The 26,283-nt window shown below is 26.1% G+C and overlaps 2 protein-coding genes across 4 annotated transcripts in view; one reads left to right on the top strand and one right to left on the bottom strand.

Annotated features, from left to right (window-relative positions):
• The window catches only part of LOC117173526 (DNA excision repair protein ERCC-6-like), a 35,546-nt gene extending 17,990 nt beyond the window's left edge, over positions 1-17,556 (bottom strand). Inside the window, exons 1-5 of the mRNA XM_033362167.1 lie at positions 17,199-17,556; positions 8,273-8,493; positions 7,138-8,120; positions 3,208-3,848; positions 316-471 (exon numbers count right to left, since the gene is read on the bottom strand). Of these exons, the coding sequence (XP_033218058.1) occupies positions 316-471; positions 3,208-3,848; positions 7,138-8,120; positions 8,273-8,493; positions 17,199-17,246 (2,049 nt within the window). The 5' untranslated portion in view covers positions 17,247-17,556. The remainder of the gene's footprint in view (positions 1-315; positions 472-3,207; positions 3,849-7,137; positions 8,121-8,272; positions 8,494-17,198) is intronic.
• Positions 17,557-21,051: 3,495 nt separating this feature from the next.
• Positions 21,052-26,283, top strand: part of LOC117172020 (MORN repeat-containing protein 3-like) — an 8,041-nt gene continuing 2,809 nt past the window's right edge. For all 3 annotated transcript variants that reach the window (XM_033359755.1, XM_033359745.1, XM_033359763.1), the window contains exons 1-3: positions 21,052-21,354; positions 24,484-24,770; positions 25,546-25,733. In XM_033359755.1, the coding sequence (XP_033215646.1) occupies positions 21,194-21,354; positions 24,484-24,770; positions 25,546-25,733 (636 nt within the window). In that variant the 5' untranslated portion in view covers positions 21,052-21,193. The remainder of the gene's footprint in view (positions 21,355-24,483; positions 24,771-25,545; positions 25,734-26,283) is intronic.

Below are 26,283 nucleotides of genomic sequence, written 5' to 3'. Positions count from 1 at the left end.
TGGGGAACTTTATTGACCAAATATTTAAAATATGGTACTTTATGGACCAAATCTTGAAACTAGGGTACTTTGTGAATCAAATATTGAAAATAGGGGACTTTAAGAAATAAATATTTTAAAAATAGGACACCTTAGGAAATAAATCTGAAAAAAAGGGAATATTAGGAAATAAATTTTAAAAAGTAGGAAACTTTTGAGAAAAAAATCTTAAAGATACGGAACTTTAGGAAATTAATCTTGAAAATAGGGAACGTTAAAAAAAGAAATCTTAATTAGCCTTATTCTGTGGGATTTTAAAGTAAATTCGAAACTAACCTGTCTACTTTGAGTAAAAAGTAGAATCCTGTGTCCCTGTTTCTTCCATATTTTCAGCAAAGATCGAACGACTATCATTTTCCCAGCTCGCTTCCAATGTCCAAATTTTTGCATTAAATCCTCCGTCAATTCCAAATTCTCATCTTCTTCCGAATCCTTATAAAAACTTTCACTTAATTTCTATTCCTCTGAACATTATTAAAGCACTATATAATTTTAATCCAAAATTATAATCACAGGGCTCAGGTAAATGCATAAAATTAAAATACTTAAACTTCATTCATTCTCAAACTGCAATATTTTCTATTCGGATTCTTATTAGTTAGGAGAGGATTTTTTATTTAAATTATTTTCAAAACAAAAGTTTAAACAAAAATCCGATTTTATTTATATTTATAAAAGATGAATACTTTTATTTATCATTGGTCACTCTTGAAGCGATTGCCGTTCAAATATTGTGGAATTTGGAACTTTTATACTTTACGATTGTTCATTTGAAATTTTTTTTAAATATTCATTGCGATTCCTAGGCACAAAACTCAAGATTATAAATAAACAAATTCTTAATTTTTTACGAACATAAGTCATCTTTCTGAAATTTTTTTGAAATCTTTCTTTAATTTTTTGTTGTGAAATCTTTTGCGTTCGTTAAATTTCCTACTGGAATAGTTAAATTTTCACTGAAAAAAATTGATTTTCGACCAAGTTTTTCTTATAAATAATAATGGAATTTTGAATATTAGAGGAAATGGGGAATTATGAATGCTCCAGCTATTCAGAGAATTCTGAATATTAAAGGAATTTAGGAAATTAGATTTCAGGAATTCAAATAATCCAGGATTTCAGAGAATTCATAAATTTTTTAATACTCCAGGAATTCATGGAGTTTTGAATGTTCGAGGTATTTAAGCAATTCTGAATATTCGAGGAATTATAAATATTTAAGGTATTCGTGGAATTTTAAATACTCAAAGTATTCAGAGAATTTCGAATATTGAAGGAGTTGAGAAAATTCGATTTTAGGAATTCAAATTAATCCATAATTGCAGATAATTCATGAGATTTTTAAAGATTTGAGTAATTCAAGGAATTACGAATATTCAAGGCATTTAGAGAAATCCGAATATTAAAGGAATTCAGAGAATTGCAAATATTGACGAAATTCCGGAAATTAGATTTCAGGAATGAACAATATTCCAGGATTTCAGGGAATTTATGAAAATTGGAATATTACAGAAATTCATGACATTTGGATATTCATGGAATACCGGAAATAATTAATACTCAAGGTGTTCAGAGAATTCCGAATATTAAATAAATTCAGAAAATTAGATTTAAGAAATTCAGAAAAATCAAGGATTTCAGGGAATTCATGAAAATTTGAATACTGAAGTCATTCCGGGATTTCCGAATATTAAAGGAATTCAGGAAATTAGATTTGAGGGATTCAAAATATTTAATAATTTCGGAGAATTAATAAAATTTCGAGTATTCAAGGAATTTATAGAATTTGCAATATTCAGGGAATAAAGAAAATTTGAATATTAAAAGAATTCAGAAAATTGGATTTCAGGAATTCAAAATATTCCAAGATTTCAGGGAATTCGAAGAATTCCACGAATTTTTAATAATGAAGTAAAGCCTGAAATTATGAATATTCAAGGTATTTAGAGAATTCCGGAAAATCTATTTCTTGAATTCATAGAATTTTGAATATTCGAAGAATCCCAGGAATTTTGAATAATGAAAGAATTCCGGAAATAATAAATATTTAAGACATTTAAAGAATTCCGAATATTAAAGGAATTCCGGAAATTAGATTTCAAGAATTCAGAAAAATCAACGTTTTCAGGGAATTCATGAAAATTTGAATACTCCAGTAATTCCAGGAATTCCAAATATTGAAGGAATTCAGAAAAATTAGATTTCAAAAATTCAAAATATTCAATAATTTCATAGAATTTACGAAGATAATTTCTAGAATTTCAAGGAAGTTAAAAAAATGCAAAAGAACATAAAGAATACAAAGCGATTAAAAAAAAAGCATTCTAATCGATCCGAGGCCTACATGATTCATGTTCATATTAGCTTATTATTTAAAGAAATTTTCGTCACTATTTTTCTACTATATTAAAGAATTCTTATAGAATTTCGTTTATGTTTCGGTCCACCCGATGTACTTTTTTTTAAGAAGGGGAAGTAGGGGTTAGGTGGATCTAGAAAGAGAGGAGAAGGGAAGCGAATGAGAGGGTTAAGATGTTGTACAGTATGAGGAGGAGGTGGAAGTTGGGACAGAGTCACAGTGTAGGAAATGAAGAAGAGGAGAGGATAAAGCATATGCGAGTAAATGGGAGGGGAGCGCAGTGAAAGTGGTAGGATCAGAAGCAGAGAGTGAAAAAGAGGTGAAGTAGGGGAGGAAAGAAAATTTCTAGAGGGGGCTGAGGGGAGAGGATAGAGAAGTAGGGATATAATAGTTCATGAGGAGAGGGAGAGTGAGGAAGGGATGGGAGTAAAGGTGTTAGAGAGGGGAGCGCAGAGTGAGTAGGGAAGTGATAGGACGGGAATCAGAAGAGGTAGTGAAAAGAGGAGGAATCGGGGATGAGAGGAGAGTTAAGAAGGTGGTAAAGCAGGAAGGTTTAAGGAAGGTTTTTTAAGTTACTGATGAGAGGGAGAGTGTAAGATGGGAGGGGAGCGAAAGGGAAGAAGAGGAGTTATATGATGAGAAACAGGGGAGGGGGAAAAGAGGTATGGAGGGTTATTTTTATAAGGAGAACGGATAGGAGTGATTTTGCCTTTTTTTATTTCTGAGGTGAGTCCGAGACCTGTATTCTTATGGAAATAATAAAAAAATCTTATCTAATTTTACCCAAAGATGACTACAATTTAACTTACCACAATTTGATTTGTGAACAAAAACAAATCCGGATGATTGCAAATTTTCCTGAGAGCCGTCAAGGCGATCAACATCCTTGCCCTGTATCTTCCATCCTTGGAACTCCTTTCATGCAAAACAGTCGACACATCATCCGAGGCCAAATATTCCTTGTACAATTTCTTCTGCTCTTCCGTTAAGCTGCAAAAGAGAACCTGCTCATTTTTTTCCGGCAAACTCAAATGATGCTGGACATCATTCTTCGTTCTCCTCAACATATAAGGTGTGATGGCGTCCTTGAGCATCGTCGCAACTTGCAGAGCAGTAGCTTCTTGAAGAGCACTCGCATTCGTATATCCGCCTCTTGTTATTGGATTCGCACAATGTTCGAGAAAAGCCGGTAGAGTGCCCAGCTTTCCGGGCAGGATAAAATCGAAAAGGGACCAAAGTTCCTTCAGAGAATTCTGCATCGGACTTCCGGTAAGAAGGAGTCGGTGCGGAGTTGAAAAGAGCTTCACAACTTTCGTCACTTTCGCTTCCGGGTTACGAATTTTGTGCCCTTCGTCAAGGATCACGTAGTGCCATTCCGTCTTTAACAGCAAATCCTTATGGCTCAATATTCCGGAATAAGAAGTGATTAACACTCCTCCGTGTTTTATGCCTGTTAAGGAATTTATCAATTTGTCATTGCCAGCGTTATCAATCGCGGGTTACGCGCCACAGTTCAGAGTGGGAGAAACCTTGATTTTTTTGGTCAAATCAGATTACGGTTTTCAATTTTTATCTGATTTGGAAATTATTTTTTTCTTAATTAAAGCTCATTCAAATGCGCAAGGCGAAGCTGCTTTTAGGATTTATGTTTTTACAGAAAACTGAGAAAAAAAAGCGAAAAATGTATTTTTAAACAGAAAAAAATTTCAAGGAATCAAATTTTCGTACGAAATTTTCACACTTCAACCCAAAAATTATATTTTTTATTCAGTATATCAACTTTTAAACAAGAAATTATATTTTTAACCAAAAACTATCAATTATGTTAAACCGAGAGATGTCTGTTTTAGAACAGAAACTGATCAATTCAACTGATAAATATGAATTTTCAAAAAAGGAATTGAATGCTCAAGCGAAACAGCTGCATTTTTAACAAAATAGTTGTATTTTCAACCAAGGAAATTAGTTTTTTGCCAGAAAGACAAATTTTCAACATAATATATAAATTTTCAAAGAAGTTCTTGAAGTATCAACAAAAAAGTTCAATTTTAGATTTGAAAATAAACATTTTTCACCCAAAATAGAGTAACTAAATTAATATTTAAAGAAATAATTGCTTCACCAAAATAAAAAGGAATTTTTAATCAAAAACTTAAATTTTCAACTACAAAAGATAAATTTTCAATTTCAAATATCAAATTTCAACGAACAAGGTATAGTTGAATTTGAAGGTAAAAATATTAATTTTCAACATGAATTTTCAACATGAATTTTTAAAACATATTTGTAACCATATCTGAATTTTTAATCGAAAAGATAAATTTTTAACCATGAAAATTAAATTTAAATTAAATTTAAAGCAAAATTGGAATTGTTGAATTTTCAGTCGTAAAAATTCATTTAAAAAAAAACGGATTGCAAAAAAATTAAATTTTTAACCAAAAAATTGCATGTTTAACCTACAAAGATTAAATTTCTTCTAAAAGAGATGAGTTTTTAACTAAATATTCGAATTTTCCTCTTAAAAAGATCAATTTTACATTCAAAAATATCAATTTTCAACCAAAAATGGAATGAATAAATCAATAATTTAAAAAAGGCGCTTCTAATAAGTATAGGAATTTTCAACAAAATATTTTAATTTTTAAGTAAAAAAAAAACAATTACCATAAAGAAATGTCAATTTGAAACCAGAAATGGAACTTAAATTTCAAGTTAAACTAATTAATTTTCAACAAAAAAAGGCATTTTCAACAAAATAGTAGAATCCTCAATCAAAACAGATGAATTTTTAATTAAAAAGTCAATTCTCAATTAAAAATATCAAAAGAAAAAAAGAATTAAAAAAAAAGTGGAATCAATGACAAAAATAGATAGAATTTCAACCACATTGTAGAATTTTCAACCAAAGAAAAAAAAAGAAAAAATATCCATTTTTAACAAAATAGATGCATTTTTAACAATAAAAAGCAAATAAATTTTCAACAAAAGAAAAAAAAAACAATTTTCAACCAAACATTAGAATTTCTCAGTAAATAGATAGTTTCAAACAAGAAGATTAAGGGTTTTTTTGACAAAAAAAGACGACTTTTCAGATAAAATATTAGTGTTTAAAAGAAAAGTTGAGTTTTCATCAAAAGTGTTTTCTAGTCAACCAAATCAAATTGATTTTCCACCAGCCATTAATTTTGAACCCAAAAGACGAATTTTCTACAAAACAGTTGAATTTTCAACAAAAACGGTTATTTCCAACCAAATAGTTCAACTTTCAACTAATTTTTTCCATCAAAATATTTGATTTTTTAACTCAAAGAGGTAAACATTCAGAGAAATAACTGCTAGGTCAAAAAACATCCAGTTGAAGGGTAGGCAAAGAGAGAAAAAAGAGTAAAGATAGACGTAGAGGTGGATAAGAGGGGAAAGGGCCGTAGAGAAAAAAAGAAATAGAAGTGTACAGGGAGACCAAGAGGAGAAGAAAAACGGAAATAGAGGGTACGGAATAGAAGTGGAGAGGGAGCTAGAGAAAAAGGAATACAAGTAAAGATGGAATGGGAGATAAAAAGGAACCGAAGTTAAGAGAAAAAGAGGGAGGAGGTGAAGAAGTTGATTTAAAGGAATAAAAGTAGAGAGGGAGATGTCAAGGGAGAGGAACAATAGCTGGATGTAAAGAAAACGAAAAATCAATGAAAATGGAAAGGATGAGTGAAAGGAATATCAATAGAGAGGAAAAAAAAGGAATAGATGTGGAGACTGAGAAAGAGAACTAGAAGTAAAAAGGGAGATAGAGAAGTGGAGCGAGAAGGAGAAAAGTGGAATAAGAAATGAAAAGGATAAGGAAGAGAAATTGAAGTGGGTATGGAGATAGAGCGGGAGATGGATACGAAAAGGATAAGAAGGGAATAAAAATTAATAGGAAGATAGAGAGAGGGGATGGGGAGAATAATTAGTTGAAATAGTAGGAGACGGCGATAAAGAGAGTGAGGGAGGAATAGAGGTGGTGAGGAAGATGGTAAGGTTGAGGAATAGAAGTAGAGTGGAATAGAGAAAAAACGAAGCGACTGGGGAGAAGGATACAGGTGGAGGGGGAGATAGAAAAAAAGAGAATTATTAGTATAAAAGGAGATGAAGAAGATAAGCAAGGGGAAAATAATTAGAGAAGGAGGGGTTGATAGAAAGGCATTACAAGTCGAGAAGGAGATAAAAAGGAAGAGAAATAGAAGTAGAGAGGGATAGAAGTGGAGTGTGAGATATAAAGGGTGAGGGATATAAGTAAAAAGGAAGATGGAAAGAATAAAAAGAATAACAGTGGAGATAGACAGTATAGTGAGAGAGGGAGGGGGAAATGGAAAGAGTTTAACAGCGGAATAGAAGTTGAAAGAGAGATACAGAGTAGATGGAGACGGTGAGTGAGAGGACTAGTAGCTTAAATCAATAAAAGAAGTAGAGACGGAAATAAAGAGGGTGACGGGGGGGAACATAAATCGATAGAAAGGTGGCAAAAGAGATGGAGAAATATAAGTTATAAATATAAAAGAAGTTGAGAGAGGGGGGAGAGAGAGAGAGAAAGAGTTGACAGACAGTGCTGTTAAATGCTTCAGTAGTATAGTGGTAAGTATCCCCGCCTGTAACGCGGGAGACCGGAGTTCTTTTCCCCGCCGGATAGTCATTGCTGTTAAGTTACTTAAAATAGTCAGTGTATCAGCCCAATTTTTAATCAAACTATTTAAACATTAACATACCTTCAACTAACTCTTCAGGGTCACCTTGGAAAGAACCTGATTGGTGGAGAAGAGCAACTCGAATCATGGGACTCCAATCGTGAAAATGTTTGACCCACTGTTCCAACAAAGTTGCCGGACAAGTTATTAAAGTTGGACCCAATCCTCGAAATCTTCCACCGTCAAGAAGTAATTCACTGGAATCCAGTCCAGCTAAAAATGCGATCACTTGGACAGTTTTTCCGAGTCCCATTTCATCTCCTAATAAACCCCCCAAATTTCTGGTGTGAAGTTCCCACAACCACTGGACGGAAACTCGCTGATATTTGTAGAGTTTTTTCCAAATAGATTGAGGGACTTTGAAAATATAATCAATTTTATGCATTGGCTCATTTTTTCTGCACTTGGAATTTATTACTCTTTGTCTATAAAGTCCCTCGTCACCGTCGTCCAAAGTTCGTTTTGACTTGGCGATTTTTGATTTTGAGGGGCTTTTCCTTTTTGTGGGGTAATTTTCAGAATCGGAATAATTCTCGTCACTAGGAATGTATTCGCTGCCGGAATCACCCGGCTCTGGTTCGCAATCTTCTTCTGGTTCGAAATCTTCGTTTTCAGATTTCGTTTGTATTTGAAGATTTCGGGTTTCTGGATATTTTTCAGATTCAGAATATTGGGAATATGAACCTTCGTTTTGAAATATTTCACCTTCCGGAGAAACATTTTTTAAGTTAATAACTGGAATTTCTTTTTGATCAGAAGGGAAATCCTTTCTAAATGCAGGATTTGATATTCCCGGATTTTCGGATTCAAAAGCTTTTTTAGAAGAATTTTTATCTCTAGTGATATTTTCAATCTTTGAGGAAGGTTTTGCTTTTTTAGAAGGGATTCCATTTTTAAGGGGAGCTTTTTTATTTTGCTTTAAAAACTTTCGTGTTTTTGCAAGTTCTGCTTGTTGCTTGAGATATTTTTCTAGATCGAGCAGTTGAGACTTTTTATTGAATGTTCTGAAAAATAGTATTTGTTGTTTCTTATTTGTTTAATCTAACTAAAATTATTTGTTCTGTTTTTTAAACATGTATATGTGAGTTATTTATTAACAGAAATTTTTATATTCATCTAGACATTCGAATTCTAATAATTTTTTTATAATAAATACCCTGTGGATGAATCGCTCGGAGTAATTTTTTTGGCGGCTTGAAAAGGAGTAATTTCTCCAGTGCGAACTAATTCATCCTGATTCGAATTTTCAGTTTCCTTTCCAATTTTATCTCCAATCAAATTTTCTTCAGTGATTTCCTTACTGGAAGATTGAACGATTCGAGTAATTTTTTCTGAAGCTTCCTGCAGAACACTTGATTCCGATCGCACCGAAACCACCTGCATTTTTTTAGAGTTGAATTTTTAATGAAATAGTTGAATTTCAAATTGAAAAAGATCAATTTTCCAAAAAAATGGAAAAATTAAATTTTTAGTTTAGAAAATAGTTCTTGATGAAGGAAACCGAATTTTCAGCAAAATGGTTCAGTTTTCAGCAAAATGGTTCAATTTTCAGCAAAATAGTTCAATTTGCATTACAATAAATTAATTTTCAAAAAAACAAAATCTTTTTTAACAAAACAAAACAAATTAATTCTCAGCAAAAAATATAATAGTTGATATTTCAACCCAAACAGATTATAATTTAAAACCAAAAACAGTTAAATTTAACTAAAAAGAAAGAATTTTTTAAAAAAGGTGAATTTTCAAGCCAAAAAGATTAATTTTATAAAAAACAGTTGGGTTTTCAAGCAGAAAATATAAATTTGAACAAAAAAATTAATTCACAACCAAACAGTTACATTTAAAATACAAAAAATCCACCACAAGTAAAATAATGCATTTTTTAAACTAATATTGAAGAAAAATAATTTTCAACAAAATACTTAAACTTAAAACTAAAATTATGAATCTTTAACGAAAAAAGATTATTTTTCAAATAAACAAGATTTGAATTTGAATATTTGAGTTGACTTTCTATCATAAAAGTGACATTTTTAATTTTAAAAAATAAGAATTTTCACCAAAATATTTCAATTTTTAACCAGAGATGAATCTTCGACAAAAAGAAAGATTAATTCTAAACAAAAAATGTTATAGTTTACATTTCAACCGAGAAAATATTTTTATTTTAAATAAAAAAAAAGGCAAATTCAACCAAAAAGGATGAACTTTTAACCAAAAAATATTAAATCTAATAAAAAGTGTAATAGTTAATATCTTTACAAAACAAAAAAACATATTTTATCTTAAATAAAAAAAAGAAAATTCAGCTAAAGGGGACTAATTTACAAGAAAATAGTTCAATTGTTCCTCCAAAAAGACGAATTTTTAACCAAAAAATATAAATTCTTAAACAAAAATGTAACAGTTTATATTTTAACGCAAAAAAGATATTTATTTTAAATACAAAATAGTATATTCAACCAAAAATGCCTAATTTTCAACAATAGACGTATCTTTCAACAAAGAAATTAATTTTGAACAAGGCAGTTCAATTTAAATTGTGTGTAATAGTTTATATATAATAAAAATATAATATCATAATGTTAATTAAAAAAGGCGAATTTAACCGAAAAAGGACAAACTTTTAACAAAATACTGAAATTTTCAACAAAAAAGTTCATTTACAAACAAATAGTTGAATTTTCTACCAAAGTAGTGCAAGTTTAAATTTTAAAAAATTAACGAATTTTTAACAAAAAAGATTAATTCTTAACAAAACATGTAGCGGGTGATATTTTAGCAGAGATTTTTTTTTTAATGGGCGCATTTAACCAAAAAGGATAAATCATCGACAAAATAATTTAAATTTTCTATAAAAGTGGTGAAATTTTTGATCCAAAAAAACGAGTTTCCAACAAAAAAGTTCATATTCAAACAAAAAATTGAATTTTCTACCAAAGTAGTGAAAGTTTTAATAAAAAAAACGAATTTCAAATAAAATACTTAGATTTTCAACAAAAAAAGAATTATCAATAAAATAGTTCGTATTTGTCCGAATATCGTAGAATTTGTGATCCAAAAAGAAGAATTTTCAATAAAACATGATAAAGGACGAATTTTGAAAAACAAAAAAAAACAGATAAATTCTTATGAAAAATGTTTGTATTATAACAAAAAAAAATTTATTTTAAACAACAGGTGAATTAAAAAAAGGAAAAACTTTAAATAAAATATTTAAGTTTTTAGTCAGAGATGAATTTTCAACCAAAAAAAAAAGATAAACTTGTAAGAAAAATGTTATTGTTTTTATTTTAACCAAGAAAAATTTTTTATTTTGCATAAGGAACAGGTGATTTCAATGGAAAAGGACGAATTATCGACAAAATAATTCAATTTTGTACCAAAATAAGGGAATTTTGATTTTTCAAAAAGTTTATAGACAAAAAGTTTTAAAACAAACAAAAAAATACTTTAAAAGAATTCCTCAGAAAAATGTTTTTTTTTATATATTTTAACCAAGAAAAGATTTTTATTTTATTTTTATTTCATTTCTTCTTCCTTTCCATCTCTTTTTTTGTCGAAGATTCATCTCTTTGGTTAGAAATTTTAAATTTTTGTTTAAATATTATTATGTTGGGATTAAAAATTTCACTATTTTGATAGAAAATTCAACTATTCGGTTTAAAATTAACTTTTTTTATTGAAAATTAAACTATTTTGTAGAAAACTCGTCTTTTTGGCATCAAAATTAAATAATTTGTTTGAAACTCTTTTATTCTAAATGAAAATATTTTTTTGTTGACAATTCATATTATTGGCAACTAATCTGTTTTGATTTCAGATTCAAATATTTTCTTTAAAATTAATTACTAATTTTAAAAAAAGAGATCAATTTGTGATTCAAACAGACGAATTTTCAACAAAAATAGATGAATTCTTAACAAAATACGTATTCGTTAATACTTTTAAAAAAAATTTCATTTGAAGAAAATGAGCAAATTCAAACAAAAAGGACGAATTATCAACAAAATTGGAATTTTTGATCCGAAAAGACGAATTTTTTAAAAATGTATAAGAAAATTTTTATTTTTTATATTCTAACTAAAAAAAATATTTTTATTTTATATAAAAAACAGGTGAATTCAACAAAAAACGATAAGTTATCGAAAAAATGTCTAAATTTTGTACCAAAATAGTGGAATTTTTTCTCTAAGAAGACCAATTTGTGCAAAACAGCTAATTATTTAACAAAAAAGTGAACTTTTACAAAAATAGTTGAATTCTCTAGCAAAGAATTCCGTTTTTAACCAGAAAAAAAAGAATTATCAAACAAAAAAATAAGTCCTCCAGAAAAATATTGTTTAAATTTTATCCGAGAAATTTTTTTATTTTACATAAAAAAGGTGAATTAGAAAAAAAAGATTATATATCGGCAAAATAATTTAATTATGTGTCAAAATGGTCGAATTTTGATCCAAAAAGACGAATTTTCTAGAAAACACTAGAATTTTTAATAAAAAAGTTAATTTTAACAAAAACAGTTGAATTTTCCATCAAAGAATTATGTTCTTTTAACACAAAAAAAAGGAATTTTTAAACAAAACAATAAGATCTTCAGAAAAATAATGTTTAAATTTTAGCCGAGAAAATTTTGTACTTCATATAAAAAAGGTGAATTTAACAAAAAAAGGTCAAATTACTGACAAAATAATTCAAATTTTTGATGAAAAAAAGCGGATTTTCAACCAAAAAAGATACATTCTTAATTTTTCAAGAATTTTGTTAAATTTTGAACGAAAATAGTGGAATTTTTTATTAGAAAAAAGCCAAATAGACGATATAGTAACAAAATAGTTCAATTTTGTACGAAAATGGTGTAATTTTTGATTCAAGAAAACGAATTTTCAACAAAAGACTAAAATTTTTAACCAAAGAAATAAATCTTCAACCAAGAAGAACGAATAATCCAAAAAATAGTGGAAAATGTGATTTAAAAAGATCAATTTTCAACCAAAAAATATAAATTCTTTAAAAAATGATATTGTTTGTATTTTAGTTGAGACAAGATTTTTATTTTACATAAAAAACAGACAAATTACACCAAAAAAAACTTAATTTTGAAACAAATAGTTGAATTTTCTATCAAACTAGTGCAATTTTAAAACCAAAAAGAACGAATCATCTACAAAATAGTTCAATTTTGTACCAAAATACTGGAAATTGTGATTCAAAAAGACGAATTTTTAACGAGAAAAAATAAATTCTTAACAAAACATGTAAAAGTTGATATTTTAAATAAGAACAAATTTTTATATTACATAAAAAAGAGGTAAATTTAACAAAAAAGGAGGAATTATTAATAAAATAATTAATTTCGTACCAAAATAGTTGCATTTTGGACGCAAAAATACGAATTTTGAACAGAAAATATTACAACTTTGAAGCAAAAAGAACGAATTATCAACAAAATAGTTCAATTTTGAACGAAAATAGTGGATTTTTTTATCCAAAAAGACTCAATCTAGTAAAAAAATTATTTTTGGCTATTTTCAAAAAATTCTGAATTGTGCAAAAAAATTTTTTTTCGTTTCGAATGTAAAAATTAAAATTTCTTGTAAAATTTCGTCATTTTTTAATTGAAAATTCCTTTTTTTTTTTAAATCTTTGAAGACTTTTAAATCTTGGTGAGAATTTTTGAAATCTTTATAAAATCTTTTAAATCGTTTTAAAATCTTTTTTTAAACCTTGTTTATGAAACTTATTCGATTCATTTAAAATCATTAAAATCTTTTGAAAGCTTCTCAAATCTACTTAAATCTTTGAAATGTTCGGCAATCTTTAATATCTTTAAAAAAATTTAATTCTTGAAATATTTTAAAATCCTTATAAATTCTTTGAAATATTTGGGAAATCTTTCCTGCATTTTTTGTATTTATTTTAAATCACTGAAATATTTGAAACTTTTGTGAAATATTTTTTAAAATTTTCACAAAGATTTTAAAAATTTTACAGAAATTTAAAAAAATTTCACAAAGATTAAAAAGTTGTCATAAGGATTTCAAAAGATTTTTATAATTTCAAAAAGGGAAATCTTTGTGAAATCTTTAAAAAATCTGTAAAATTTTTGGAATCTTTGAAATATTTCTGAAATCTTTTGTATTCATTTAAAATCATTAAAATATTTAAAATGCTTTAAATCTTTTGAAAATTTAAAAATCGTTGTGAAATATTCGAAACCTTCATGAAATCTTTAAAAACCTGTTCAAAATCCTTTAAAATATATTATAAAACTTTGAAATATTTTTGAATATGCTGAAATCTTTAAAATTATTTTTTAACCAAAAATTGAAGATTCAAGGTTTAAACAAAAAATGGAAGCAGAATTCTTATTTATTTTCTTCAAAAATAATTAGAATTTTCTATCAACGTGGTGGAATCTTTAATCCAAAAAGACGAAATTTCAATATAAAAAATAAATTCTTTAAAAAAAAGCCAAGCCAAGAAGAGGAATTTTGTAAAAAAAAAACTGTTTAATTTTTCAACTGAATTTCCTCCAAATTTTTAACAAGAAAAGATGAAATCTTAAAAAAATATGTAATGGTCGAAATTTTAACAAAAACAAAAAAGAATTTATTAACAAAAAAGTGGAATTTTTTATTCAGAAAGTCGAATTTTCAAAACAAAAAAATTAACTCTGAACAAAAATGTAATAGTTTATATTTCAACCAAAAAACATATTTTATTTTAAATAAAAAAAGGGGGGAATTCAACCAAACAGGACTTATTTTCAAGAAAATAGCGAAATTTTAAATAAAAAAACAACGAATTTTCAATGAAAAAAGATTAATTCTGAACAAAAAATGGAATATTTTATATTTAAATCAATAAAATATTTTTATTTTCAATAAATAAAAACAGGATAAGATTTTTATTCTTAGTGAAAAACGTGATTTAAAAAGACACATTTTCAACCAAAACAAAATAATCACTGATAAAAAAAATTCATTATTTTAAATAAAAAAAGAGGCTAATTGAAGCAAACAAGACTAATTTTTATGAAAATAGCGAAATTTTTGATCCAAAACAACGAATTTTTAATGAAAAGAGATCAATTCTTTTAAAAAAATGTAATATTTTATATTTTAACCAAGAAAATATTTTTATTTTAAATCAATAAAAACAGGTAAATTAAAAACAAAACAAAAAAGTAATTTTCAACAAAATTGTTTAATTTTGCACGAAAATAGTGGAATTTTTAATTCAAAATTAAGAATTTTCATTTTAAAAAAATCAATACTCAACCAAAAAAGTTATAGTTTATATGTTAAAAAAGATAAGATTCCTATTTTACATAAAAAAGGAGAATTCAACTATAAAGGACGAATTATAGACAAAATAATTTAATTTTGTACAAAAATAGCGGAATTTCGATACAAAAAGAAACATTTTCTATCAAAACAGTTAAATTTTCAACAAAGAAGCTAATTTTTAAATAAATAGTTGAATTTTCTATTGAAATAGTGGAAGTTTCAAGCTAAAAAGACGAATTTTTAACAAAATACTTCAAATTTGTACGAAAATAATGTAATTTTTTATTTAAAATGACGAATTTTTATTTAAAAATATGTATTTTCAACCATAAATATTATAGTTTGTAATTTAATAAAGATAAGATTTTTATTTTTAATAAAAAACAGTTAATTTAACAAAAAAGGACGATTTATTAACAAAATAACAAAATAGTGGAATTTTTTATTTAAAAAAAAAAACGAATTTTCAACCAAAAAAAGATGAATTCTTCAGAAAAAATGTTATTGTTTATATTTTAAATAAGAAAATAATTTTATTTTATATAAAAAAAAGGATAAATTCAGCAAAAAAGTTCATTTTGAAACAAATAGTTTAATTTTCTATCAAAGAACTGAAATTTTTTAACACAAAAAGACAAATTTTTAAAAAATTCTTCAATTTTTCAGCAAAATATTTAACTTTTGCTCTTTATTTTATTTGAATTAATGATTTTAAAAAAATGTTTAAAATATTTTGTTAAGAATTCATCTTTTTTGAGTTGAGAATTCGTCTTTTACGATCCAAAATTCCCAATGTTTTGTACAAAATTCAAATATTTTGTTGAAAATTCCTCATTTTTGTTGAATTTACCTGATTTTTTATTAAAAATAAAAATACGTTCTGGGTTGAAATGTAAACTATAACATTTCTTGTTAAGAAATAATCTCTTTTTTTATCGAAAATTCATTTTTTTATAAAAAATTTAGGTATTTTTCTTAAAAAATTGTATTTCGGGATTAAAACTTTCACTATTTTGATAAAATTCAACTACTTTTTGAAAACTATAAGTATATATTTTTTGAAAATTAAACTGTTTTATGGGAAATTTTCAACAAAAAAAGAATAAATATATTCTTGAGAAAACTGTTGTTTGTATTTTAGAGATTTTTTATTTTGTATAAAAAACATGAATTTTACAAAAAAGAACGAATTATCGACAAAATAATTGAATTTTCTACCAAAACAGTGAAATTTTGATACAAAAACTTATTTTTTCACATGCAAAAATGTTGAATTTTTAACAAAAAAGTTAATTTTTCAGCAAATAATTGAATTCTCTATCAACTTAGTGGTGCTTTTAATCCAAAATAATTTGTTTATTTTCTCGTTAAAAATTTAAATATTTAGTTGAAAGTTCGTATTTCTGGATCAAAAATTCCACTAAATTGATAGAAAATTCAATTATTTGCTGAAAAATTAATTTTTTTTGTTGAAAATTCACCTGCTTCTCGGCGAAAAAGTCTGTTTTTGTATGAAAATTTCACTGTTTTAGTAGAAAATTGAATTCTTTTTTCGATAATTCGTATGTTTTTTTATGCAAAATGAAAATTGTTTAAAATATAAACAGAAGTTTTGTGAAAAATTTATTTATTTTTTTGAAAATTTTCTACAAAAGAGTTTAATTTTAAAAAAAATTAAAAACAATAGTTGAATTTTAACAAAATAGAGAAATTTTTAATCCCGAAATACGAATTTTTAACAAAATATCTATATTTTTTACCAAAGTGATGAATTTCTTAACAAAAAAATGTTAAAGTTTACATTTCTATCCAGAAAAGATTTTTATTTTAAATAAAAAAACAGGTGAATTCAACAAAAAGGAGGTATTTTTCAACAAAATTGTTTCATTTTATACCAAAATATTGTAATTTTTTATCATACAAGATGAATTTTCAACTAAAAAAAGATAAATTCTAAGAAAAAGTGGAATAGCTTATATTTTAATAAAACAAAAAAAAAATTATTTTAAATAATAAAAAGAGGTGAACTCAACAAAGGAGACTAATTTGCGATTCAAAAAGGCGAATTTTTAAGAAGAAAAAATGGACTTTTAACCAAAATTATTATATTTTATTATGTTTAATTTTTAAATAAAGATAAGGTTTTTATTTTTAACAGAAAAAGGATGAATTCTTAACAAAAAATGTAATAGGTTATATTTTGGCTAAGAAAATATTTTTATTTTACATACAAAAAATAGGCGAATTCAACAAAAAAAAGGACGAATTTACGATAAAATACTTCAATTTTGTACGAAAATAATTGAATTTTGATATAAAATGATATTTTGGCTAAATAGAGATTTCCGTTTATAAGAAAAAAAAAGTTTGAATCCAATCAAAACGGACGAATTCACAACCAAAACAAATTAATTCTCAACAAAACAGTGGAAATTTTACAATCAAAAAAGAGAAATACTCAATCAAATTGATTAATTTTCAAGGGAAAAGGCGAAATTTCTACATAATAGTTGACACTTCAGCTCAAAAATATTAATTTTCAATAAAAATAACCTCTGTAAATACGAATTTTCATCATTTACTTACAGACTAAAAACTGGACATTTGGCTTGGAAAATAAAGTTACTTTTCAACTACACACTTTTTGATTTCGGAATTTAAACTTAAGAAAATGTGCCGAGATACGGAAAATTTTAATCCAGGATTTTCGTATAAAAATCTGTTCATTCTAAACTTTAAAAAAAAAGAAATAAACAATTAAGTTTATAGGTTATCTTTAACTCTTTTTACCTGTTTCAACGAGTTTTCATCCGCTTCGTCCTCATTTTGTTTATCCATTTGTACTTCTGTTATTCTTCAAAACAGAAAAACTTAAATTGACACTATTCCATCACTCAATTAACAAGAAAGGAACATTTTAGTTATTTTTTAACGAAATTCAATATAATCACACACACAAAAACGTCACAACTTAAAATGAGGTTATGTTTGTCAAATTTCACAAGTTACACAAATCACTACTGTCACTTGAAACAAAAAATTGAATTGAAATAACAGACTTCATTGACTATAAAAGTAGTTAAAATCTTTGAAGTCTATTGTAAGAATAATGTGAAAAATCAAATTTGATGTATTTCCTTTATACCCAGGAGCAGACGAAACAAATGCACCATCTTAATTTGAAAAAATACTTTTCTTCTTAAAGCAAGCTTGTGGGGGATTTTACTACTCATCAGAGCGCGCTATCTGTTCAGGTCCGAGTTCCGCGAAAATTTAAATTTTATAAATGAGAAGTCGATTTTTTTATAAAAATTATTAATAAAATTTTATAGTTTATTTGTAAAATGAATTTAAAAAGTGAGTTATTTATTTTGAAGAGAAAAAATTTAATATTTCAATTACAAAATGAAATAGTTCAATTTTCAACTAAAATGAGTTTTCAAACAAGAAGATTAAGTTACCACTAAAAAGACAAATTTTGCACAAAATAAATGAATATCTAAATCATTATTATAAGTTTTAGTTAAAAAAGTCATTTTTTCGTTAAAAGAAAACGAATTTTTAATCAAATTGTTAAATTTTCAACAGCAAAAAAGTAATCAAAATTGTAATAGTGAAATTCTTAGGTACCAAAAATTCAATTTTCAACAATATGGCTTAATTTGCAACAAAACTAGTAAATTTTTAACTGAAAGGAACTCATTTTTAACAAAAAATTGAATAGTTAAATTTCTGTTAGAAAAATAAAATGTCGACCCCAAAAAAGCGAATTTTTCAATTAAATACTTTGAAATTTTAGCCATATAAATAAATTTGAAACTTAAGTAATAAATCTTTGACGAAAAGAATTACTTCCCAAAAAATAGTGTAACTTTAAATGAAAAAGATTAATTTTTAACAAAAATTGATTAGTTCATATTCCCACATTAAAATATTTAAATATTAAATCAAATACATTTGGAATTAAACAAAAAAGGCAATTTTTAAATAAAATACTTAATTTTTTAGCTGTAAAATTAATTCTAACAAAAAATTTAAATAAAATAAAACGGTTTTAATGGAAATGAATAACTTATACTAATAAAAAAATGTAACCACAAATGAAATAGTTCAATTTTCAGTTAAAAAAATAATTTTAAACGAAAAATGAAAGGTGAGAACAAATTAAGTAAATTTCCGACAAAAAAAATCATTAAAAAAAAAAGAAGACACATTTTCTACAAAAAAGTCAGATATTTAACTGAAACATTAAATTTTTATTTTAAAAAAGATATTTTTAACAAAGTAATGAATTTATTTTTATTTATAGCATTTTTTAACCAAAAGAGTGAATTTTTCATTAAAATAAATGAATTTGCACACATGAAGAAGAAATTTCTAACAAAATATTCATTTTCAAAAAAATGTTTAAATTTTTATCCAAAACGGTCAGCTTTCGAGAGAAGAAACAGGAATTTAAAAAAAATTAGTTAAATTTATAACCGAAAAATGAGTCAAGAGGGAAATTCACATTTTCCAGTAGTTTATTTTCATTTTTGGCTCATATTTGGGGCCCTGTTCGGGGGGGGGGGGTAGTTTTGAAATGAAAGTTATTAATATGGTTTTAGTTCGTAGACACACCTCTTAAATTCTTAGAAAACTTGGCACTTTTCGATCAGGCGCGGATGTAGGTATCAGATCAAACTGTAATTTCAAATATGAGTAAGATTTTTTTTTAGATTTGATTCTTATCAAATCTACTTATTAATCAACAAGGTATGTAATTTCAAACTTTGAATTTTTTACTACGCATTGAAACTTAGAACGTACAATTTCGAAATCACCACCTGATCTGCCTAAAATTTGAGGTTATAATACCATACTTTCATTAGATTGGTGAATTTTTCAATTCATAAAGAAATGTTTGTTGTAATTATACTTTTATAGAAATAAAAGTTCATTGACACCTTGAATTATTGTTCAAAAAATGATAAAGCGTTTAAAATATGAGTTTTACCAGATTTACCAGCTGAACCCGTAATTATTGGTATTACCGGTAAAACTGGTAAATTTACCCATCATACGGGTAAGGTCCAGGATTGGTCAGTTACGCGTAACTCGAGTATTTTCTAGGTAAAATACGTTTTTGGGGTAATATACGTCAAAAACAGTAGAAAACCGTCGAAAACAGTAGAAAACTCCTGATACCCATACACAGGGTGACCAGATGACTGGGTAGGAAAAGCAGGACACCCTACTCCTTACCACCTCCCACCATTAATTCTTTTCCGCCCCTAGCCCAATTTGGCGCGAGATTTGAAAATTAAAAGTGATTATCCTGTGATTATAACCTGTGAATAATAAATATAGAAAATGAAACTCACAGCGAAAGATTATTATTTACGAGACTAAGAAACTCAAAATAAAACTTAAAAAATTTAATTAAACATAACCTTGCAATGATACTTGTTAGATTTGTATAGTGACAGAGACATAGAAACACTTTCCCCTTTGAAGTCATCGGAATAGTAAAGTGAAGAACGGGAACGGGAAACACAAACCGAATACATAGCAGGTTATGGCTTTTTATACGATCAGTAGTAGGACTCCGGGCCGTTTCGCAGTCGAAAATCTAACGGACTTCTTTTTCCATCGACGAACGTTAAAAAAAGAGATCTATTCATTTTTCAGCTTTTGACACGGTCTCGGACTCCCATCGCAGTTTCACCAAGCACAATTCCTAGAGAGAAGTGCTGCGCGAACACAAACGTAGTGAACAATGAGGTTAATCTAAGTAAATTTGTCATGGGTCAAGCGACGAATTTTATTCCTATCGAGCTAAGGCTTCGCTGGTGGAAGTTGTGAAGAAAATTTAAGTCCGTGCAATAAAAAATGCAAATATCGCGAATATCTTGAAAAAGAAGGACATCAGACAAAAAAGAAGGACAGAAGGACAAACATGAAAAAAGAAGGACATGTCCTTCCAAAGAAGGACGTCTGGTCACCCTGCCCATACACGGTCGACACATGGGGCTGTTGAAAAGGTACCTTATAGGAAAGACTGACGGCGCTGGCGTTGTATCATGCCACGCTCTGATTGGTCAGTATAAGGACATGAAAAAGCGCGGGTAATTTTAAGATGTACGAAAACCTAAACAGAAAAAATGGATATAATTTATAATACATTGAAAGACATGTTTTATTCGTACAATTGAATAATTTCAGTGGTATTTCTGCAATATATTTTTTTTATGGCTCCACCAAACTTTGTTTTCCATAAAAAAACGTTTCGTTAAACCAACGTAATATTTTTTAAACTAACACAATTTTTTTTTAGTTAACAAAATTTTTGCTGAGCCAAACGATGATTTTTCAAGCATCGGCCACTTACACATTTTCATCTTTACAAACTTTATACATAAATAAAATAGTGATCAATTTTTTTTAATTCGGCTATATCAGATCTTTAAAATTTGCAGCTAACCTAATATATGAAAAGAATTGATTGAAAAAAAATTATTTAAAAAAAGTGGTTAGCAAAAGATTCTGATGAATGCAAATTTTGACTATGCTAGACCAACATAACAATGCTATATAGGTCACTTTTTTGTATCGACACACATTTTTTTTCAATGCTTGTGTTATTAATCGAGCCTGTCAAGTGACAGGAAAGGTTAAGATTCTGCACATTACTAGAAATAGAAAAATTCCTCGTTAATCAAGGATTAAATTAATAAAATAAATCGTGAGGCACAAGTAATGGAAATTAATAGCTTTTTAAATGAATGATAAATTAATTGCGAAGTATGCCATTTCTTAAGCCGATTAAGCTTAGTGTTACTAAGCTAAGGACTCAAAATTCAGAAAGAAATGGTTTACGAAATGCAATATTTAGTCCGGAGAAAAATAAATATATTGGAGAGTGGTCAGAAGATAAAAGGAATGGAAAAGGAATTGAACTTACAAGGTTTTGTTTACATTTATAACAATTGATTCTAATTAAAATTTTAACGGGATTGCTGTAAAATCCCAGTTTCAAAAAATATATTATTTCTAAATGTATTTTAATCACTTTTAGTGACAGGGGTCATACAGAATTAAAAAAAAAGCCATTAATAAAGTACTTAAGGCATACGTAAAATACATGAATTTTTAACCAAATTATTGAGTTTTCAACTAAAAAATCTATTTTCAACAAAAAATAGAAGAGATAAATTTTCAGTTAAAATTTTTTATTTTTAACCAAGAAATAAGGAATTCGTAACAAAAGTGATTACTCTAAGTTAAAAAAAAATAAATTCTCAATGATAAATTTAATAGTTGATGTTTACACCAAGAAATGTTTTTAATTTTCAGACAGATTTTTCAGTCTGCAAACAACAGAAATGTCCAAAATATCGAATTTTCCAGATAAAAAGACGTTTTTCCTAAAAAAAAGTTGAGTTACTAACCGAAAATATGAATTTTAACAAAAAAGTTGAATTGCAACTAAACATTATGAATTTTATAAAAAATAAATAAATTTTCAACTAAAAATGGGAATTTTGAGGTAAAAACAGAAGTTACATTTTCATTTGAGAAAATTAACTTTCAACTGAAAAAATGAATTTTCACAAAATAATTGATTTTTTAATAGAGAAAATGAATGTTTAACTAAAACGATTAATGATGAACAAATAAACGAAAAAAGAATTTTTATCCGTATAGTTCAATTTTCAGTACAAAGGCACAGCTTTTACCAAAAAAATAGAATCTCAACAAAATATATGAATTTTAGAATTAAGAAATATGCATTTTTTACAAAAAATAAAATAGTTAAATTTTCCGTACAAAAAAAAATTTAGAAAATATATATAATACTTCAATTTTTAGTGAATGAAAAAATAATTTTCAACAAATAATATACTGGTTTAATTTTCAGTTAGAAAAATAAATTTTTAACGAAAAAGCTAAATTTAAGAAAAATAGTTAAATTTTCAACTAAAGAAATGAATTGTTTACTAAGACGATAAATCTTAAAAAAAGAATGTTAAGCCAAATAGTTAAATTCTCAACCCAAATGATAATTTTTTTACTGACATTAAAAATTAAATTTTTCCAGATTATACATGAATTTTCAACTAAAAAAATATAATTTTTCTACCAAAATAGACTGGCTATGTTTTCAATTAAAATAATAAATTTTCAACCAGCAAATATGAATTTTCAACCAAAAATAATAGACAGAAGATAACTGGTAAATTTTCAACCAAGAAAATAAAATTTCGATCAAAAACGATAAATTTTTGGCAAAAATGGAATAGTTAAAATTTTAGTTAGAGAAGTGAATTTTTAACTGAAATTATGAATATTATTATGAACCCTAAACCAAATACAATTATTTAACACAATAAGACAGATTTTGAAGCATATACATATTAATTTTAACTAAAAAAAAATCATGTTTCTATGAAAGAAGATTAGTTCAACTTTCAGCTAGAAAACTTAATTTAAAAAAATAAATATTCATCTAAATAGTTAAATTTTGAGTTAAAAAAATTAATTTTCAAACAAAAAAAATTTATTCTTTAATAAAACTGTTAGATTTTCAACCAAAGAAATAACATTTGAAGCAAAAAGATTAATTTTTAATCAAAATACAATAGTTAGATTTTAAGTTGGAGAAATGAATTTAAAAAAAAAGAAACTTAATTTTTAACAAAATAGTACAATATTTTAACCAAAGAGATGACCTTAAACCCAAAATAGTTTAATAAACCCTTTTCCAAGCCAAAGAAATTGGACCACGGTATAGATAAACTGTATCTGGTTTAAGGGATTTGAGGCATAGCTTGATTCAAATTTGCCATTATTTTTGCAAAATTAATTTGTTTAAACAATTTGTTTATACAAATTATTGCAAAATTAAGTTTTTTTGCAAAATTAATACCACAATCGGATTCTGCTGTAAATATTAAGTCTCATATAGTAGTTTTAATTGTTCAAATACATATTGTTATTAACAAATTAATAAATAATTCATTTTGCAATATGAATAAATCCTGTAAAGACCATAAGAATATGAATAAAAATAAGGGTGTTTATATTTTTATTTCGAGAAATAAATTTTTAACCGAAATAATAAGTTATCGACAAAATAATTGAATGATCACCTTAAACAAATAAATCTTCAATTACAAATGTAATAGTTAAATTTTCATTCAACAAATTAATTAAATTTTTTTACTAAAGACATGATTTTTTTAAACAAAAAAGATTAATTTTCTAAAAAAATACACTAGTTGAATTTTAATTAAGAAAATAAATTTGTAAACAAAAAAACTAATTTTTAATAATTATTTAGTTAACATTTCAACTAAAGAGATAAATTTTCAACCATAAAGAATTTGTTACGGGCAAACATGGGCTAGTTAAATTTGTACTTGGACGAATTTTCAATAAAAATTTAATTTTTAACAACATTGTTAACTTTATAACCAAAAATAATAATTTTACACCGAAAATATAGTACTTCAATTTTCAGTGAAAAAATAAATTTTGAACAAAAAACAAGTTAATTTGAAACAAAGTAGTTAAATTTGCAATCAGAGAGATGAATTTTTAAAATGAATTTTCAACAAATTGATTAAACAGACACCTGAATAAGATAAATTTTCAACCAAGCAGATTAAATTTCTATCAAAATAAAAAAATGTTACCAAAAAAATGGAATGGTTAAAATTTCAGTTTAAAATCTGAAATTTTTTTACTAATTATAGTTCAATTTTCAATCAAGAAGATTCATTTCGAACAAAATGCAGGAACTTTTAAAGGAATTTTAAATCTAATAGTTAAGTTTTTAACCAAAAAAATTGATTTCCAACCAAATACTTGAATTATCAACTAAAGTAAATAAAATTTCAACCCAAAATGGAATAGTTAAACTTTTAGTTATAAAAATCAATTAAAAAAAGATCATGTTCAACAAAATAGTTAAATTTTGAAACAAAAGATTTTTCAAATAAAATAAAATGTATGTTAATATTTAAGTTAAAATAAATAAAGAAGTATATATATATTTTTTTAGATGTTTTTTTCAAGTGTTTCCCTCTTTTAGTGAGAATTTTATATACGAAGGAAATTGGTTGAACGGAAAGAGAAACGGGTTTGGAATTTTGAGTCAAAATGTCAGAAAAAATGTTTATTGCAAACGATATTCAGGAAATTGGGTTGATGGAAAAAAACACGGATTTGGAGCCCATTGGTATCCAGATGAAAGCTATTACGAAGGAAAATTTTTTCAAAACAAAAGACAAGGATTTGGAAGATTTTGGTTTAAAAATGGATTTTATCAAGGAAATTGGAAAAATGGACTCTTTCATGGTGAAGGAATGCTAGTCCAAGGTTTGGAAACTAAATAAAATTAAAAATATAATTTCTTAGGGCTCATCGTTAAATTTGGTTCCGATGAAAAAGAAAAGTTTCTGATAAACTCTGCTAAAATTGCCCGAAAAACTCGACAAATCATGTTCTTCTTGATTAATTTCAAAATTATTGTTTGTGTTACAAAATTATTCTAATAAAAATAAAAAATATCTATGAAATGCATATTATTTTTTGGAATAATTACTTCCATTAAAACAGTTTTTCTTGAGAAAAATGTGAAAAAGGGATGAAAGATTCAAAACCAATTTTTTGATATTGTTCAAAATCAGTGGGTATTTTTAATTTTACCCACTAGTGGACTTTATAAAAAAAAAATCGCTTTTCTATTTTCAAGTTTAATATTTTTTAAGAGTCGAAAAGTTATTCTTATTTTTTATAGAATCTTCTAGTAAGTTAGATTTAAAATCCCCACAATTTTGAAAACAAATTTTTAAAATTTTGATTTGTTATACACTTTCCAATTTTTTTAAAGAAGGGTTGTTTTAATAAAGAAATAAGAAAAAAATATTTTATAGAGATCTTCAACTTTCATTGAAACAATTTCTTAATGCAAATAATTTTGAATTAAATGAAGAAAATGATTGGGGGGGGGGGGTCAGGCAATTTTGGAAGATATCCTAAAAAAGGAAGTTATTTCAAATCTTGAAAAAAATTTACTAAAATTCATTAAAGTATAAGGTGACTGGAAAATTAAAAAAAGATCATTTTTATGATGTGATTTTTAATAATAAAGTGGATGGAAATCGGTACGAAGGCCAATTTTTCGGAGGACAAAAGGAAGGATGGGGAATTTTTTATCATTTAAAAACTGGACAAATTCAAGAGGGTTTTTGGAAAAATGACAAATGTCTTGAAAGTGTGATGCAAGATATTTATTGGAGGCAATCTGCAATACAACCGTCTTCATTTCCCATTCCAAAGGTTATTAAACACTCTAATTTGTTAAATGGACTTTTAATTTATATAATCAGGGCCGTCAAAATCTAATTTAGTTAAAAACATCAAGAAAATTCAAAAGAATTCTGGGAAAATTAAAAAAGATTGAAAACAAATAAAAAGACCCGTTCAATTCAAATAAATTTAAGTAAATTAAAAAAAAAATCAAACAGATTGAAAGATAATGAAAAGAATGGAAAGGAATTCTGAATGATTCTAGATAACTTTAAATAATTCTAAATATTTCAAAAGAATGTGATGGAATTCGAAAAAATTCTTCTCAAGACTTTGAAAGAATATTCAAAATAATTGAACATGATTGAAAATAATTTCAAAGTAATTAACAGAATTCCAACAATTAAAAGAATTCTGAAGAATTGAAGGTGAATTCAAGAGCAGTTAAAATAATTGAAGAGAATGGAATAGAGTTTAAGAGATTTAAGAAAATTTTAAATAAATAAAAATAATACTTAATAAGACTATATAATATAAAAGCATATCATTACTTAGAAATAATCCAAAATAATTTAAAAGC

This window comes from Belonocnema kinseyi, chromosome 1 (assembly GCF_010883055.1).
Source record: "Belonocnema kinseyi isolate 2016_QV_RU_SX_M_011 chromosome 1, B_treatae_v1, whole genome shotgun sequence".
NCBI lineage: Eukaryota > Metazoa > Arthropoda > Insecta > Hymenoptera > Cynipidae > Belonocnema > Belonocnema kinseyi.
The sequence above is the reverse complement of the archived record's forward strand: the minus strand, read 5'-3'. Positions and strand labels throughout refer to the sequence as shown.